Source organism: Echiichthys vipera, assembly GCF_963691815.1.
Source record: "Echiichthys vipera genome assembly, chromosome: 4".
NCBI classification, from domain to species: domain Eukaryota; kingdom Metazoa; phylum Chordata; class Actinopteri; order Perciformes; family Trachinidae; genus Echiichthys; species Echiichthys vipera.
The window spans coordinates 17160935-17179412 of record NC_139829.1 but is presented as its reverse complement, the minus strand read 5'-3'; the positions used below and the strand labels follow the sequence as shown (position 1 = coordinate 17179412).

Sequence of the window (18478 nt, the reverse complement as noted above, 5' to 3'; positions counted from 1 at the left end):
CTGGTTTGGCAGCTGCACTGGCTTGGACAGCAAGGCACCCAAGCCAAACGTGTTTTTATATGTCTGCTTATGTTTTTTTTTTCCTTCCTTCCATTTTCCGTCCTATGTTCCCTGGTTACATACAAAGCGGGGAACATAAGTACGCTCCCTCACAACAAACATATTGAATCTTCAATCTTGAAAAAGAATATTGATTTTAAAAGAAGGACAAATAGATAATTTGGTAGGGAGTCCTCAATTCCAAGCAACTCTTTTGAGTGTAATTAATACATTTAAAGAAAATTTAATTAAAGTTTATTTCACTGTCTTTGATTATTTTACTTTTTATTTTTATTTATTACCAAAGTCCAAGATACACATATTGTATGCCTGTAGGAGATTAAATGCTCCCAGCGATTGTCTGAGAGAAACATGGAGGGCCACACAAAAGTAATCAGGCGTGTAGAGAGCAAAGTTGCTGAACTTAGACAACATATTAATCAAAGGGCCAAATGCCCCTGCTGAAAGAAACAGAAAAAATGCACTTTTAAAGAACATTTTTCAACTGCCTGGTCTGCATCATGTCAAGCCAGATATGTGACCTAAAGCTAACCATTAGATAACATCTTCATTTCCCAGATAAAAAGAGGATAAAAAGAAAAGTGGAGGATGAATCACTGAAAGTCCCCTGCGTTTTTTGTGTAGGAAGTTCAATTACTGGATTGTAGATAAATTAGGAGGACAAAGAAGGAGTTGGAGAGTTTTTTTTTTGTTGTTGTTTTTTTTAAAAAAAAGGAAAGGAAAGGAAAAGAAAGAATGTTATAAATGGCTTTGGTGGCCGGACATGTGGTTACAATTGACCCATCTTTCTTATCCTCACTTCACCCTCAGCCCATTCAATTTCTCATTCTTTTCTCCCTCCCTCCTCCTTGCCATCCTATAGTTTATCCTGTCTTCCTTTGTCTTTACCACTCTCATTCTCAATGGAATCTTTCTACTTCTCAGTCTTTCCTCAGTCTTCTTTCACTTCTCCTGCCCTCTTTCTCACACCGTTTTCCTATTTTCTGTCCTTGTATCTTTCTGTTCCTGTTGCATGTATAATGTTTTCTTTTTGCTGTTGTCTTTTTTTCATTATTTCACTATCCTCTATTGTGTTTCTCCTTCTTAGTTTTTGTCATCCTGCTACTCATTCCTCTTCTTCATTCTCCTCTCTCGCCAGTATCAAGGTGTTTTCACATCCACCCTCTCCTCTCTCTCTCTCTCTCTCTCTCTCTCTCTCTCTCTCTCTCTCTCTCTCTCTCTCTCTCTCTCTCTCTCTCTCTCTCTCTCTCTCTCTCTCTGATCTGAGTCTTTATCTCTGTCTCTGGGTGAGGAGGCAGCCCAGTGCCAGCAACTAATGGACTTTTGGGAAACACAGACAGCCATGTATCACAGTCCTGGAGATCTAAGGAAAGAGGATTTGGAATGAAGCCGAAGGGAGAGTGGTTTCGGGGAGCGATGGAAGAAGACATGCAGGGAAAAGAGTGCTAGTGAAGGAAAAGTTGAACTCAGGGATTCCTCTTACAAGAAAGAGTGCCAATGCCGGTAGGAGCTGTCAACAATAATGTGATCTGTAACCTGTTCTCATTTATTTAAAGATGTAACACTGAACCCCTAAGTGAAGAGTCTCAGCATAGTCCTGCAAACAGGAAGAAGAAGAAACAACAGGTGTTGCTGCATGGTAACAATAGGCATCTCAAAGAAATTACCAAAAAAGACATTTGTAAGTGAAGAGCATAGAAAGAGATGGGGAAAGTAACTATGAGTGGCTGCCTTACACCAAAAAAACACACAATTTACTAATTTGAGAGCATGGATTCGTTTTTTTTCTCCATGACACACCCCAGTCTCCTTACATAAATAATATGATATAGTGAATTTGAATCATTTTATGCTCACAAGTAGCCTGTGAACCAGATGTATCTGCAAGCTCATGTTTTATTTGCTCTGGTAGTTCCGTCTGGTCCCCCCTTTGTTCAGACAGATTTCCAGCCGACCACATCCTGGGTAGGCCAATCACAATTGTTTATCTAATATGGGGCAGGTTTCAGATAATGACTGAGAACTTTGGAACCTTTGTGCTTAAAGCAAAATACCTGATGATGTCATTTTGGGCTAGTGCACCCTTGCAACACGAATGGATGGATGGAGAGGAGACCATTAAGATTTTTTCACAAAAACACTCAAATGTCTGTCTGTAACTGATGTGGAACTTTCTGTTGAAACACTATTTTAAAATCTTAATGTCAAGTGGATTTTTACAACAAATGTACCTCGGTATTTTGGTGCATAGCGAAAAACAAGTACTGCCAAACTCAAAGTAGTCTACTTCAGGCTGATTGTCGCTGTCAACAACTTCCCCATTCAACATAATAACTACAAGCTACTGGGACCTGAATAGTGAAAGCAATATTTAAAAGCACATGTTTGTCATGTACCAGAGTTTTGTCAATTGGAGAAAGTAACCCTCCAATCTGAGCTAAGACTTATAACTGACAGGCTTGAACACCCCTGCAAACTTCAGGCTCATAAAAAGCTACAGCGGAAAAATAGTAACTCTATATGAATCCCCACACAACAAAGTGCTAAAATTTTGTTCTATAACCTCTAGCACCAATTTTACTGACCACTTAAGAGATCTATAGGGGTTAAACCACTCTTGTGAATATTTATAGAAACATACTAAGAAATAAATGATTTGCAGTCAATGTGCCCTGAGAAAAAGAATCTGAGAGCCTAAATAGAACAACTTCTTCAGCTGAGGCCCTGCTCACACTGTACCGTCTGCAAACATTTCTCAACCATCTATCAATGGGTCTAAAGACCATAGTAAATATATTTTTTTTTAATACGTTTAACAGCTTTCCACACAACACTAAGTCCACTCCGTGCCAAACTGTTAAGATGTGGTCCATTGTTTTTGAGGAATTCTCTCTCTCCATCACCACCCTGAATAACTGTTTTCCATAAGGAGAGAGAAGACTGTTGTAGCCTAAGGCTCAGCAGGTGAAATAATCTCTGGTGTCTGACTTACATCTCAAACTGGGGTGAATCCACACACACACACACACACACACACACACACACACACACACACACACACACACACACACACACACACACACACACACACACACACACACACACACACACACACACACACACACACACACACACATACACGCGCACACACACACACGCACACACACAAAAAAATACATGCAAGGACTTGCTTAGTAGTTACATCAGAGATAATTTCCACACTGCACTCATTCCCTTCATGCACTGCATGTGGTCAGGTGGATGCATGTATCTGTAATGGCCAAGTGCATACCTTTAATGGAAAACAGCTTGTGATAATTACCCTGGCACAGATGGAGTCACACAACACTGACATGGAACAGAAGTAAAAGTTTGTGCATATGTGCAGTGTGTGTGTGTGTGTGTGTGTGTGTGTGTGTGTGTGTGTGTGTGTGTGTGTGTGTGTGTGTGTGTGTGTGTGTGTGTGTGTGTGTGTGTGTGTGTGTGTGTGTGTGTGGTTTATGCTTAGTATTTACATCAGAGATAATTTCCCCACTGCACTCATTTGCTTCATGCACTGCATGTGGTCAGGTGGATGCATGTATCTGTAATGGCCAAGTGCAGACCTTTATTGGCAAAATTTCTTACAGCAGTCCCCATCAAACTACGAGGCATGCATTCCCAAGTAAACCGCAGCCTGTGAGGGCAGAAAATATAATGTTAACATTCAGCTCTTGCCTGAGTTGAACTCTGGGGCAGGTTTCTATGAACCATACTCATAATTCAATGCCTTCTGGGTGATCTAGTATCTGATCTTTCCTTCTGGCAGATGGTTATGTTAACTGAATAAGAAAAGGCACAGAAAAGATTTCCACTTTGTCTCACTGTTTACACATGCTTAAATATGCAGGATTGACTGGAGGTCAATGTTAACATCTTTGTTGGACCATGAATGGTGAATGAAGAATGGTCAAGCAGCGTTACAGAGCAGATGCTTTCAAATTTAGATAGATTCATGGCACCAATGGGACTGTATGATCTGGAAGATTCATTTTAGCAAACACCAGCTGTTCATTAATTCTGTGTGAGTGCGGCTGTGGAACCACTCAAATTAACAGAACTGCCGTGAAATATTGGCACAGTATGTCAGTCAGCCTGCTAACTGATAGTGAGGTTCTCCTCTCTGATGTCAGATCTTCTGTGTCAGGCTTATTGACATTCATTGACTTCAACTGTTTTTTTTAGGTCCTACAGGTGAACATTCTCCTGAAATTCATATTATTCTGGGATAAATCACAACTGTTGATACTGTTTAATTCCCCTTCGGGAGTAGATGGAGCTACAGAGACTGATGGTGTGAGAGCACTTGTGCACCTAAATCTGTTGCTGGAAAAGCATCTGAGTGTATCAGTCATCATTTTCTCTCCTTGCCTTCATAACCATTTCTTTCCCAGGGTTCCAATTAAATCTCCTTCAAATCAGACTGTATTCCTTTTCATGCAAGGCTCTTTTTTAATTTATATAGCGATATCCTAACTTGAAGCTTCAATAGAAATTCATCTCAGAAGGTGCCCTTTAGTGCACATACAAAATATGTCTGCAGTATGTGCCAGTGTTTTCCCTGGCAATTATTTCTTGGTGGTGGGGAGGGCCTTTGACACCGTACTTGGACGATTTGGCACCGTAACATACCATTGAAACCATTGCTAATGAACTTAATTTAGGAGGGCTGGCAGCTTGTTAGTAGTGGGTCAACCCTTGCAGCCTGTAGTTAATCAGGCCTTTATATTCTCCAATCTGCTTTGGCAGAAGACATTCACGATCGTGTCTTGGATCTGATTTTTGGACTATGATCTCTGAGGTGCTCTGCAGTGGTTCGCTGCTGTTTGTAGCACTGTCCTCTTCAAACCGTGTTTTCAACCATCTATGTAAAACATGCACTGTGCCCTCCAAATCAGGACTAAGCATTCACAAGAAATTATGAATTGTAACACCTCCTCAGTGAAGTGACTACCATTGTAGGTGAGTGTTCCACAAAAAGAGAAAGGGTTTAAGTCAAGTGCAGCAACTGCTGATTGACTGCGGCAGTTAAGAGAAAATGAACTTGTTTCTTTTCTGACACTTACCAATGGTCATGAAATGTGGAGAGTAGCCAGAGTGCCGAGATTTGACAAGCAAGCTGACAAACAAGCATCCTCCACAGGGTGTCTGGTCTCATTTGCCTTGACAGGCTAAGGTGCTCAGTTATCTGGGACGACCTTGAGGCAAGTCACTGTGGATGGATACAAAGGAACAAACCCATTGAAGTACAGTAGGACCTGCTCATTAGGAAGTGGATGGAAGGGGATTTTTTGTTTTTAAGGTCCCTTTACAGGAATAATGCAGATTTTTCCAGATGTTAGTAATTGGCTTATTGATATAATTGAGTAAGCCTTAAAGAGACATGCACATTCAGTGTCCTAGTCTCTTTCTCTATCTTATCTAAAAGTCTCATCATTACTTTGTATCATATTCAAATTTACCTTGCTCTCATTTCTGTCTTGCTCTGTTACTGTTGGTTTGTCACATCACTTTCTTCTCTATTTCAATCCTCTGATGATGTTGATTATTTTGTTTGTTAAAGAGGAGATAAAAATAATAATAATTCAAATGCATAAAGTGTTCATTTTGCATATGTTTGCTCACATTGATATTTCTGAAGCGTTACTTGTGTTTGTCTGCTGGTTTGTATGTTTTGTTTTACTTACAAATAGAAAAGACAAACTTGATTGAGGACAAATGTTAGGTGGTAGACAATGTATTTCTTCTCAGACAGACATGGTTTTACACTGATTTCTAGTCTTTCGCTCTGTTTGTTTGTTTGGCTGTCCTGTAGGAGGTAGTGAGTTCACTGAGAAAGTTTTCAATAAAAATACATAAAAGAAAGAGTTCATGAACTTATCATAACAAGTGCCAGAATAATGATAATTTTATTTTGCAGACAGGAAGACAAAATCTTTCAATTAAAATTTGCCCTCAAGTGCGAAATGCAAAGTTTAACATGTGGGAGGGCTTCAGCATGATTTAGTTTGCAAATTAGAAAATGTAATTGGAGATGAATTAAACCTGCTTCTCTTAATTCTTAGTTCCTGTTCTGTTTCCACCTGCTTGCAAATCTCAATTAAATTTACGTGACCTCTCGTGCCCTTCTGGGATTGCATTCATAAAGTATGTTAAAATAAAGGTTCTGGTCTGAGGCATATTGAGACATCATTAAATACCCAGCTGCCTAGAACTTTTAATATATAGGCCGTTCAGGACGTTATTATTAACTCTATATGTGCGGAATTAATATGTAATATACACAATGAAAGTCTCAATACACTGAATGAAAGTCCTAATATATAGACCTTTCCAAAGATGTAAACATAACCAGTCATTAATTTCCTGTTGCAGTGTATGTAAATGACATCAATTGACAAGGACCAAGGCTTTTCCCTAGGAATTCCATTAAAAAGGCCTGTAGAAGGAAAGTCTGAATATTTGGAATAAAAGTTGAATAAATGGAATGAAACTGATGTCATAAAGGCGCTGGATGGAAAAAGCATTCCCTGTTTCATCGTAAAAAAAAACTAATAGAGGGAAAATCTCACACCAGACGGTTCCTGTATGTTGGAATATACCATTTGGTAAAGAAAGGCAGCACCTTGATGACAAGGATATAACTTTAGACTATGGATTCTCAAGATTACATTCAATACCCTAAAATTTCAAATGTCAATATATGTCAACTGTCATTTAATATATTAAGACTTTCATTCCATAAATATATATATATATATATATATATATATATATTAGGGCTGACCCCGAATAGTCGACTATTCGACGATTCGACTGCCAATCTCATAGTCGAATCTTCGCAAAATGTGGTTATGAAACAATGGAGTATTCCATTTTGGCTCTGGGGGTGCTGAATGTCGGATTTTACATATAGATGCTTGGTTTATCCCAATAAACCATGATAAATAGCCTATTTGGGTATAAATATAAGTCTATTAATAAATACTGTTGCTAAAAATGTGAATATAACTCATGTGCTTTTAATCGATCTCCTTAGTGTGCAGGAATAACAGTCAGGGCCCCGACTAAGAATATATATATATAAATATACACACACGCAAACATTTCAATACATTTTTGTTAATGTTGTCTTTATTGTGGACTGTGTAGGTCCCTGTGTTGCTGGGCAAGAGGGGAAGACACCCAAGAACTGGATGAACCGCCTTTTGATGCTACGCACACATAAATATAATCTGCATGTGCAAGAGAACTGATTAAGTACACAAAAGACCACATAAAAAAGGATTGATTCACACGTTTCAGAGACAAAAAAAAATGTAATATGAGACTTCATTATGAAATATATAGTTGAACAAAGGGAATATAAAAAGGAAAAATAGAGAAATAATATGTTTTTTTGCCAGATCCTATTAAGGGTGGCATCTTAGTTTTGGCTCACTGATCCGTTTCGGATGATCCGTCTCTCCAACATCTGTCTCCAATTACTCCTCTCTTCCACTATCACATCTCTCATCGGCTTAACGGGGTCTGAGCAAAGATTTGCATACAGCGTGGCAATAAGCGATTAATTTCTTCTTTTTTTTTGCTCCTTCTTCCTGAAGAAACATAGACGACTAATGACAGCTGAGGGTAATTAAACAACAGAGAAAACAAAGAGGAAGGGAGAAATAGAAGAAGTTGTCATATTGCATCTCAGGGGATGGAGACGACTGTTGCCACTAGAGCAAGCAGTCGGACAGAACGCCTCATGGGGAATTGATGCGACCTGCGTGCCAGGCTTTCATCATCTGAGGTTTGGCAGGGGAAAGGATTGATCATTGATCGTGGGAGATGTAAAGCATTTTTGTTCTGTGTGTGTGAAGATAGTACTGCACTTGTATGCTACACTCCGATATAATGATGCAAAATCAATATTAACGTTGTTTGTGATGCTTTGAATCTTTTATTTCCCATTTCAAAGGCATGTCCTCTTTTGTGCAAATGCAAAAAAACTAAATATACAGTAACAAAATGTAAAGTGGCAACTACACTATCCTCCTGATACATTAGCAAGGAAATTATGTGATATTTCCATGTATTTCAATTTATATCAACAGTATATTTCCACACTCCCACTGCACACTCTTCTCATACATTTTGAAAGAAACTGTCCTGAAACAACCCTCCTCACGTATATTGATGCAGTATAATGTGTGAAGGGGAAGGGGTTGTGCCATCTCCCTCTCCTGTGCCTTGATTGATTTGCTTTCACCTAAATCTTATCTTTATTCAGATATTCGCATATCTGCAGGAAGCCAGCCAGTGCAGGCCGGGGGGAACATCCCCTCATTGTAATGCTCTCTGATTTGTCAAATGAGGCGGCACATAAAATGTGGGATGCATGTGAGAAAGACTGAGAAGGAACAAATCAAGAGACAGAGCCAGCTAGTTTAAGGATAGATAAACCATTTGTTGGTCTGTGAGGGTGTGTGTTAGAGAGAGAGAGAGAGAGAGAGAGAGAGAGAGAGAGAGAGAGAGAGAGAGAGAGAGAGAGAGAGACTGACTAATAATGACCCATTAGGAAGCGCTTTAGATCTTTAGCGTGTGTGGTCTGAGATGTAAAGGTAGATTCAAGCTTGTCTTTGTGCTGTTGCACATCAACACCTCTCTCTCATTTCTCAAAGTCGAACAAATCAAAGTCAAAGGAGAGCAAAGAAAACATGATGCAGGAGTGTACAGTGAGTGTAGGCTGTGGGGAGACAGTAAAGAGCTTGGTACATTATACTCTACTGACTAGCCTGCCTGGCACTACCCATGAGCACCATGGGCACCGACAAAATTAGAATCTGAAGAAGGATTTGTTATCATGCCACATTTCTGTTTTTCAAATCAAATTCTTCGCCCATTGCAATCTCGAGACCTGATCAAAGCAGATTTAACGCTGATTATTTCACCGGAAGATTAAAATAGTAATGGATTTGGACAGGGTTGTCTAATGTGGAGATAAGGATGTGTTGCCACCACAACTCCATGTGGATTACATGATACCCAGTAATGAAATAATGCATGTCCTTCTTTATTACGGCCATGAGTCTTCATCTGAAGCTTTTACTTTTCTGCAGCCACTACAGTAGTGTATTCCCAAGGGAAAGAACACAGCAAAGAACTTACCATGTGTAAAACATTTCACATCTATTGCTTAAAGGCTAAATACTGAACACTTAAGAATTAGACTTTGCACTAGGGGACAATTTGTTATGTGCCATTTTAAAAGTGTTTGTAATCTAAAATGTAATTTATGGATGAGAAGGCATTTTCTTTTTTATGTAGAGATGCAAGATGAAGAATCTACTATTCCTTTTGCATGTTGGCTGCCCTTGAAAAGATCTTTCTGAGAGTGGAGAGGAGAAAGATAGAGAGAGAGATAGAGAGAGAGAGAGAGAGAGAGAGAGAGAGAGAGAGAGAGAGAGAGAGAGAGAGAGAGAGAGAGAGAGAGAAAGTGAGAGTGAGAGAGAGAGAGAGAGAGAGAGAGAGAGAGAGAGAGAGAGAGAGAGAGAGAGAGAGAGAGAGAGAACCCTGGAGTAGTTTAGCTGTTTTGAAGTTTCAGCATGGCTATACTCTGAAGCCAAACTGTTTGAACTGAGGAGGAGACAGAGGGAACTCTTGAAACCTGCCGAGACACCCATAGGGCCGGTTCTGTCATATAATTGGAAAAATACATAGAGAGAGTGATATATAAGTCAAGTGTGTGTGAGCTCACTTTGAGGACCACATATAGGTGGTTTTCTTTCAGTTGAGTCGTCCTCAAAGTTCATTCTCCGCCTTTTATTTATTCATGCATTTTGCTTTATTTGGCTGATGAAGAACGAAGTGGACTGACCTAATTTTGAAAATGTTTTTCTCTTGGTAAATCCAGACTTTGTCGACAACCCTGTTGATCCAGAAGTTACTGATAAAATAGTTGTGAAGAGCCCCGAAACTGGTGTAGCCTTGTTTAAAGAAAACATTTGAAATTAGGTAATATTTAATGCCTATTTCTTATATTTGATGTAGTCACATCACTTTTTAAAATGTCCCTTGTAAAGCCTGTCTTGGTCGAAACATGTCTCCTATGACTTATGTTCACAAAAGTTACATTCATTGACCAATATGTTTAAGAGGAAATCATGTTTATATATATTGTCTTTTGGCATCCCAATTTATTTTTAGCGTTGTTGGCCATCTTTTATCATATTGTAATTCAAGTGTTCTGAGATAAAGCTTCAGCTTTACCTCTTCTTGGCTCTGTTTTAGAAAATCTAGCCTGTGACGGTAGACAATCACAGGTCATTTCAGAGAGAGACTTTGGCTGTTCTACGAATGCAGATGTTCGTGTATGTCCCTTCGGTGAAAGAAAGTTAACTAACTGCTAACTGTGGCCAAAGGCTCATGGCTGCAGCTAATTCAATGCTACACTATTAGATTAGAGACTGTATTGTCATCTCTCTATACACAGTGCAGTATAGTACATAGAGGGATGAAGTTGTGTAAAAATGCAGCCCAGTTTATTTTCCAGGCAGCAGACATTTGCTGTGAAAACAGTGGGGAGAGCTGGTCCGCTGCTGGGTTTAGCCTTTGGCCTAGCAGCCCGTCTTGTCTGCCGTGTTTGTGTTTTCTTTGGCCTCATGTGTCTCCTTGTTCAGAGTGCAGCATTTTCCTGCTACAAGGACCAGCAGCCGTGTTGCCTGTACAGACCACTGGCTACTGCTTTCATCCGAACGAGGCACCAGAAGCCGCTTGAGAATAAACGTAAACGCGGCAGAGGAGCAGGTTTTCAAGGTAGACTGAAGGCTTAAATCCCATGTAACTGCGCATCTTTTCCGCAAGAGCGACTTCAAGATTGTGTGGAAGCTGGTTCCTATTCCAGCAATGTCTGAAGGCTGTTATCATTCAATTATCATTATCATTATTACAATCAACATTTAGCACCTGAAGCCTGTGCTTGTGTTGTTGAAGGGTCTCGGGATAGAGGATGAAGGGAGAGCTGCAAGAAGAGGTGTCACTCCACTTCAAATCTGGCGTTTGCTTTGCATCCTGCCTCCCGAACTTTAATTTTAGGAAAACACTGTTGACATGGGAAGCAGAGCATGGTTCACATATTATCTACAATATGTTAAAATTCTAGACACAACACAGTCCGTGTTTTACTAGAATATTTAGAACTATCAGTTATAAATTATATTGCAAGATGATGAATCATTTTCAACTATTTCCTGTTTCCTGCCCCTTTGCCTGAAAAAAAAACACAAATCAGAGCGGCAGCAAAAATAGCTCAGGTTCAGTGGACTTATGTCTTCATTAAATGAGCTCACAAAAACGCTTTAAAACTCATAAACAAGAACCTAAAAAATTAGAAAGAAACAGAATTAGGTTCTTCCCTGCATTAGATGCTGAGATAGCTTTAATTGAGTGATTATGGATTGTCTGAGTCGCATTCATCGAGGGAAAAACAAGGTCCAATGCAATGATTAGAATTCATTGAATTGAACCAAAGTAAATAAACATCTTCCAGTCTAATAATAATCCAGATGCACAAAAACATACATCTACAAGATGTAGCAACATTTTGATCTAATTTACCATATCTGAAGAGAAAAGAAGAGGGGCTAGACAGGAAGAGAATGAAACACTTGTTAGGCTTTTCTTTTAGCTGGCAGACTAACTGTGGCTGTGTGTGTTTCAGTGTGTATGTCCTGGTGTCTCTATTCTGTTAGCTGACAGGGAGGTTGAAGCGACTGAGATGGGAATGTCAGCACAGGATCAGCAACCCTGCTGGTGGACACCAGTAGGGGGTCTGTCCCCTCTGGGACGCCTCTGCATCCAAATGTGTGTGTTTGATAAGGCGTGTGCATGTGTGTGTGTGTGTGTGTGTGTGTGTGTGTGTGTGTGTGTGTGTGTGTGTGTGTGTGTGTGTGTGTGTGTGTGTGTGTGAATGTGTGTGAATGTGTGTGTGTGTGTGTGTGTGTGTGTGTGTGTGTGTGTGTGTGTGTGTGTGGTTTATGACTGACACATTTGAGATGCAGAAGTTAGCTTTAAGCGAGTAGTCTAAGTGTTGCTTGCATATACAGTATGTACATACTGCATCTGTGTGATAACCTAATCTGTCAGTACAGACATTTTCAAGCAGGTTAAAACCTCAGACTGAGCACATTTGATTAAAAGTTCAGTTGAGAAACAGCTCACAAATTCAACTACAGTCATTCTCTGCAGGATGATAGTAGTTCCCAAATGCACCTGCAAATGAAAGTGCTAAACAAATTCTATTGATAGTTTGTATGATGATGGGAGGTTTTACTAAACTCTAAAATGTGCTTTTTAAAACATCTTATGAACATAGTCCACTGGTGGGCTGTTTGATTGAGGCAAGTTCTTTGTCCTAAAACACGGAAAGATTGTCGAGGGTGGTTTGAGCATGGTTGATCAGTGATGATTTCATGCAAGGCCCGTCAGCGTGTTTCCTGTCAGCTTCTTATAGCCAGTGGTCCTGCTCCGCTTACTTGCAGTGTGAGTACTGAAACACTGTATTGCTGTGCTGAGTGATTGAAGAGAAAAAGAGAAAAATACATATTTCAACATCAACAGGAGCATGCCAAAAATAAGCATTTGTTATTACTATTGGGCTCATGAAATTTCCCTGGTAATTTAGGAGGCCTTAGTCAAATAAGAAGTAGTGAGCCGGAGAAATCAGCTTTACATATTTATAGTTGTTTTTTCCTGCACTGTTGTGTTTTATTCTCAAGAAGGAATATTTGTTTAAGTGGAAACATGGAGACTCAATCGCAAGATGTCAAAGGTGCCTGCAAACAGTTTAACCTGGATAACACCTTAATTGGAGCTAGACTTAGACTATGTATGCAAATGCCGCTTGTGAAGCATATAAAGCTGTCTTTACCAAACTGGGGACCTCGTCCATCTTCTTTGCAAGTGAACTTACATTTTCTATAGTGGCAAATAGAAGATAGAGTTTAAGTGTCACTGTCTGCCCTCTTTCTTCAATGCTGGTCTTTTTCCTTTTCATTGTTTGGACCTCAAGGGTATGAATCAGCTAGGGTGTCATTCGGAAAGCAGTAGTGTTGTTGATAACTTGGAAAAGAAGTGCCATGAAAAAGGAGAAAGGCAAAACAAAGAATGAGCATATTACAACATACCCTGAGAGGTGGGCAGATAAAGAGAATAAAGGCTTTCCCAGACTGCAGTGGCCCATAACTGCGTTATACGATTCCAAAGTTCTTAGCCGTAAAAAGAATTGCAATTTTTTTTTATGTGAGCTGCTTAGATAATCTCAATAACAATCAAAGGTAGTGTGACAATAGAGGCAAGCTGACCTTCAACACATCACTTTTATGATAACCCCCTGATCATGATTTAGTCTTCAGTTATTAATCAGACTTGAGCCAATATTAAACTGATGCTTTGCATGTAGAGTACTTGTTCTGGTACATCAAATAAAGCACTCTTCACAGATCGCTGTTTATGAAACACAGCTGCAGTTGCAGGCAAGCGCATTTCCCTTCACTGGCTCCAGCATCATTTTCATCGTTGGAATAATTCCTTTTAATGTGATTGTGTGCTATGTTGGCATTACTATAATTATTTTTTTATCGAGTCTAGTTTAATTAGATTCATGCTTTAAGAAAACTGCGCTTGAAGAACTCTTATCGCGATGTAAAAAATGGTGGTTTGAACCAATCTTCATAACAAGTGACCCCTGTGAGGTCCTAAACCCATGGCTTAATAACTCCCTTATGTCTTCATTGAATGAAAATGAACTACGTGACAATATAAGAGATATTGTCATCTCAGGAATAACAAAATTCAGGCAACAACATTGTAGCCTGATTCAACCCTCAACCCTTTCTTCCACATATTCTTTCTTACCTTCGTCTTTTAGGCCAGTGATGTTTATTATGTGCAGTACTCAGTCATGGCAAACACATTAATTCTGCTATGGCCTTGCTTCTGAAAGGCATCAACACTTCAGCACTTATAAAGTCATACATGCATTTTATTTTGCTTGTCATTAAATTTCAATTTAAGGCACGCTGTGATCCTAATGTAAGCTAAAGTGTCACTCCAACATGAAACTCATAGGACAGGTTTGGAAGATATTATCACCGGACTGTCTAACAACTAAATTTATTTTACTGGTGTTTGTTCTGATGGCGTTGAAGGGTTTATTTACATCAGTTGTTTTTGTAACCACATCAGTAAAATGGGCCTTTAATTTATTAAAAGTTGACAAACCACTAAATGCAGACTTTATATCAAGACAAACTACAGTATATCAATAAAATATACAGTATAAACAACAGTGTGTTGAATCATGTTTTTGGGCATAACCCAGACAAGAACATAGAACAGCTATTGACCTTCACAGCTTTGTTGTGTTTTAGGTGCTGCTGGCATCAGAAGTCATTGCATACATACTAATTTTGCATAATATTATTTTCAGCCTGTTTCACCTAAATAACAAGTACTCCTTAATTTATAATTCCAATCTGTTGAAACCGATTTTACCCATACTCTTTCCAATTCAAAAGCATTAATGAAAAGCCATACAATTATTCTTTAGAGTAATAAAGTGGTCTTTTCACTCTTTTTAAGGTTGTAAAGAGCACGATGGGCCATTCGGAATCCCTGTTATGAATTATTGAACACACACACATACACACACACAAACACACACACACACACACTTCAGAGGACTACAGACTGTGAAATTACTCAATCAGAGGGTCTTGTCGGTTCTCAGACATTAGTAATCACACATAGGCCACCTGAGGTGATACACACACATTCACACAAGCACACACAGTGAAGACAGAGGGGGTTGAAAATTTCATAAAGCCCCATTAAAGTTAATGACACACAAAATCCCCAAAAGACTGTGAGTGTTTTTAAGTCAGTTGTCAAAAGAGGTGTTAGGATGTGAATATCACAGCCAGGTTGTTTATTCTCTACTTTTTTTTATTTTTTGAATGTTAACTAGAAGCTGTGTTAACAGCAGGCAACTTAACTTCTATAAAATAAATTGTGATTCTCACCTTGAGTCACTTTGACCCTGTATTTCTCCTCAAGCACACGTTCCAAGCACACACTTTACACGCACCTCCAGTTTGCCCCCAGCTACACATACTAAACAAGGACATGCACATAAAAATGTAAAACATATTTAACACATAACCACACAGGGTGCAATAAAGTCTCAAGGGAATGTTTAACAGTAAAGTTGCTGTGCTGTAGAGTTGGCCATCCTACAGTAGACGATGAGTCAACCATACCTGCCAACGACTTCTTACGGGCATTTGGGATGACGCTTCACATAGACACTGAGTCAGAGACCTTAATATAGTGTTAAAGTACCACATAAAGACAGCAGAAAATACAGAAACACACTCTGTTAGTAGACATTTATCAAAAAAAAGGAATGAAATGCACAAGGAATAGATGCATAGAAAATGCTGCTTCAAGTAAAAGTATGTGGAACACTGTTTCAATAAATAAATAGGTCAATAAGTGGTAAGATATGCTTCCACCTTAGTTGAATTAAAGTGTCTTTGCAAAAGTAAAAGTGATTTTTCTGGAGACCAAGCTAGAAGCCTTCTTAAAGAATCATCTCAATAACTCTACAAAGTGTTGTAGGATATCACCTCTATAAACCGAGGCAAAGATGCATCTTTCTGAATATTGTCAACTGTGTGTTAACTTCAGTTTTTTCTTTTTCTTTCAGGTGAAGTACAGTCGATTTGGCTTTGTGTGGGATGCAGCAGTGCTGGAGTATGTTGCTAATAATGACGAGGACTGCTCATTCTACACTGTTAGCAGCATTGCACCAGACCGTGGATATGGTATTGCCATGCAGCATGGCAGCCCCTACAGGGACATTTTCTCCCAGAGGTAAGAGTCATAACAGTAAACAGTCAACAGCATTTTATTTGTTATTTAAAGGACATGTTTCACATGCACATTGATGGAGCTGCCATTTTTTTCCCATACAGCTCATCTAAGTCCAACACGTTCTCTTTCCCAGGGTGTCAAATACAGCTGTTTTGTCACAGGGCATCCAAGTGCTCCAGAATTAAAGCTGTTTGCTGAAACTGTCACTATATTCTGACAGCACAATGAGACAGATGATCCCTGAAAAAGTAATGTATCTGCTCCCAGAGCCCTCTCTGAGTGCTTCTTCTGCTTGTTTCCACCCTACCCGGCGAAAAACAGCCACTCAGAGCACTGGAGTCTCTGACGCAATGTCAATGACTGCTCTGAACTCTAATCAAACTGTGAAGCTAGGCAGTGCAGATCAAATATGATACAATATTATCTTAATGTATTGACTAATTCTTGCATAAAGTGTTTCAGAAACATGTTTCAGTGTACCATTTAGCTCTAAAATGAGAAAGTTCTTAGCACTGATTGGTTGATGATCAGGCACAATGGATCTAGTAGATTACATTAGGCGCAGACAGACAGTTAGAAAGACTTTCAATTCATTTTGAGATATAGAGACAGTTTCAGCAAATGTGAGAAAAAAAAAAAAAATTTTTACAGAAAGTTACCAACTTAGCCAACCCAACTTTCATCAGGAGGCCACAGTTTGTGTTCCGTTCCTCTCCCCTGCTTTATATTTTACGCAAATACTGGATGTTCACCCAGGAGACGAGGGTTTGTGTCCCGTTCATGTCCCATGTGTCACTGTTTATGTTACAAAGACACTTATTTTAAACCCAACTATGCTCTTTTCCTAACCCTAACCAAGTGGTTTTGTTGCTTAAACATAACCACAATGTTAACCACGTGTTTAGACCTGTCACGATAACAAATGTTGTTGCTAGAGTTTGATTAACGTTTATTTCTAAAGAACATTTAACATGAGAACTGGTTAACATTTTAAATATCCAAAATAAATAAACAAAACAACCAAAAACGATAAATACACGGATGTTAACGTATTTGCACTTAAAAAAATATAAAACATTAGACTTAGACATAAAGAGTGATACATACCTTAACAGGCAAAACTGCCAGTTAGAAGAACCATTGTAAACAGCTTACAAACCTGTAGAACCAACTGTGTTAAAGCTCAATGTGCACACAGTGAAGCTTGCAGCAGCCACACGTACAGACGTCTGTGCAGCAGGTAAAAAACCCTGCTGCAACCTGCCTACGTACACTGTGCCTCCGTTCCTGTTTAACTTAGAAGATGTCATGCAAACAGAAGTGTCAAAGTAAATAAAATTGAAATAAAAAACACACACAACTGAAACAATAAATAAAAGTAATGTAAACAAAATGCATTGGATGGTTATGCTTCAGGTGGGGATGTAGGTTTGTAGCATTTAGTTGCTATACTTTTCGAACAAATGCGACATACCAGTACATTCAGTTGAAATGGTTCACCGCAGTCATTCTGTTTGAAACCGAAGTGTTCCCATACGGCAGCTGTCGCATTCAGCCTTGAAACCAATTTCATCTTTTTAAAACTCTAAATCTCACCTAGCGTGTTTGCTATTCACGGGGCTCTCATGCTACACTCTGATTACTGACTGATTGTAACGCCAGGAGTCCGACAGGTGACTGGCACGACACGTGACAAGGGTTACAAGGGGTTAGTAGAAACTGATGCACTGTAGTGAAACCTTTTCTCATCCAGTTTCTCTGATCGAGAGAAACAAGGAAAAATAGAAATTATTGTGGCTGGCAGAGTTAAAGAGCTCATTAAAAGTTATCATGCGATTAATCGATTAATCGATTAATCGATTTATCGCTTATCGTGGCATACACAGGCATACACGTGTTCCTGGTGTTCAAAGCAGTGGCTGTATTGGAATGTCTTGTTCGACACATAGGGCTACCTAGGGCATTAACAAGGGTCCTGACAAAACGGCAGTATGTGACGAGTTGGGATGAGGACAGGTTTCTGAGCCATATTATCTTTAGTTTTAAGTTGAGAGATATACTTATATACCTACTATTTAGTTATAAAAAGTTATCGAAAACATGCATTCATATATATTCTCCTACTTCAGGAGAGTTCCTGTAAGTTTTTACTGCTCTAAATTCATTTCAGCCATATAAAAGTAGCCGTCCCCATAAGGTTTGTCTCTTTTCCAGCTTGAAAAGTCTGCTCTGACGGTCTGACACCAAGTAAATAGCCGATAAAATTGTACATCTATCTTCCAGAAGAAAGAGGCAAATGGCACTTTCACAACTTGTGTGGAGATTGCTAAACCTCAACATGAACCATTGGTTCAAACTGAAGTTAAGCAAGTCTGACAGCAGGCCTCACAAATAAGTCAACAGTGGACAGATGTATCCATCTGATCACAGCTGTTTACCTTGTTGCTGGAGCACAGGGTAT

General features: G+C 39.2%; 1 protein-coding gene across 1 annotated transcript in view; it reads left to right on the top strand.

Annotated features, from left to right (window-relative positions):
- grid2 (glutamate receptor, ionotropic, delta 2) overlaps positions 1–18478 on the top strand; it is a gene marked incomplete at both ends in the record, with an annotated part of 511086 nt that overhangs the window by 463137 nt on the left and 29471 nt on the right. Inside the window, one exon of the mRNA XM_083913146.1 lies at positions 15851–16017. Coding sequence (XP_083769272.1) covers positions 15851–16017 — 167 coding nt within the window. The remainder of the gene's footprint in view (positions 1–15850; positions 16018–18478) is intronic.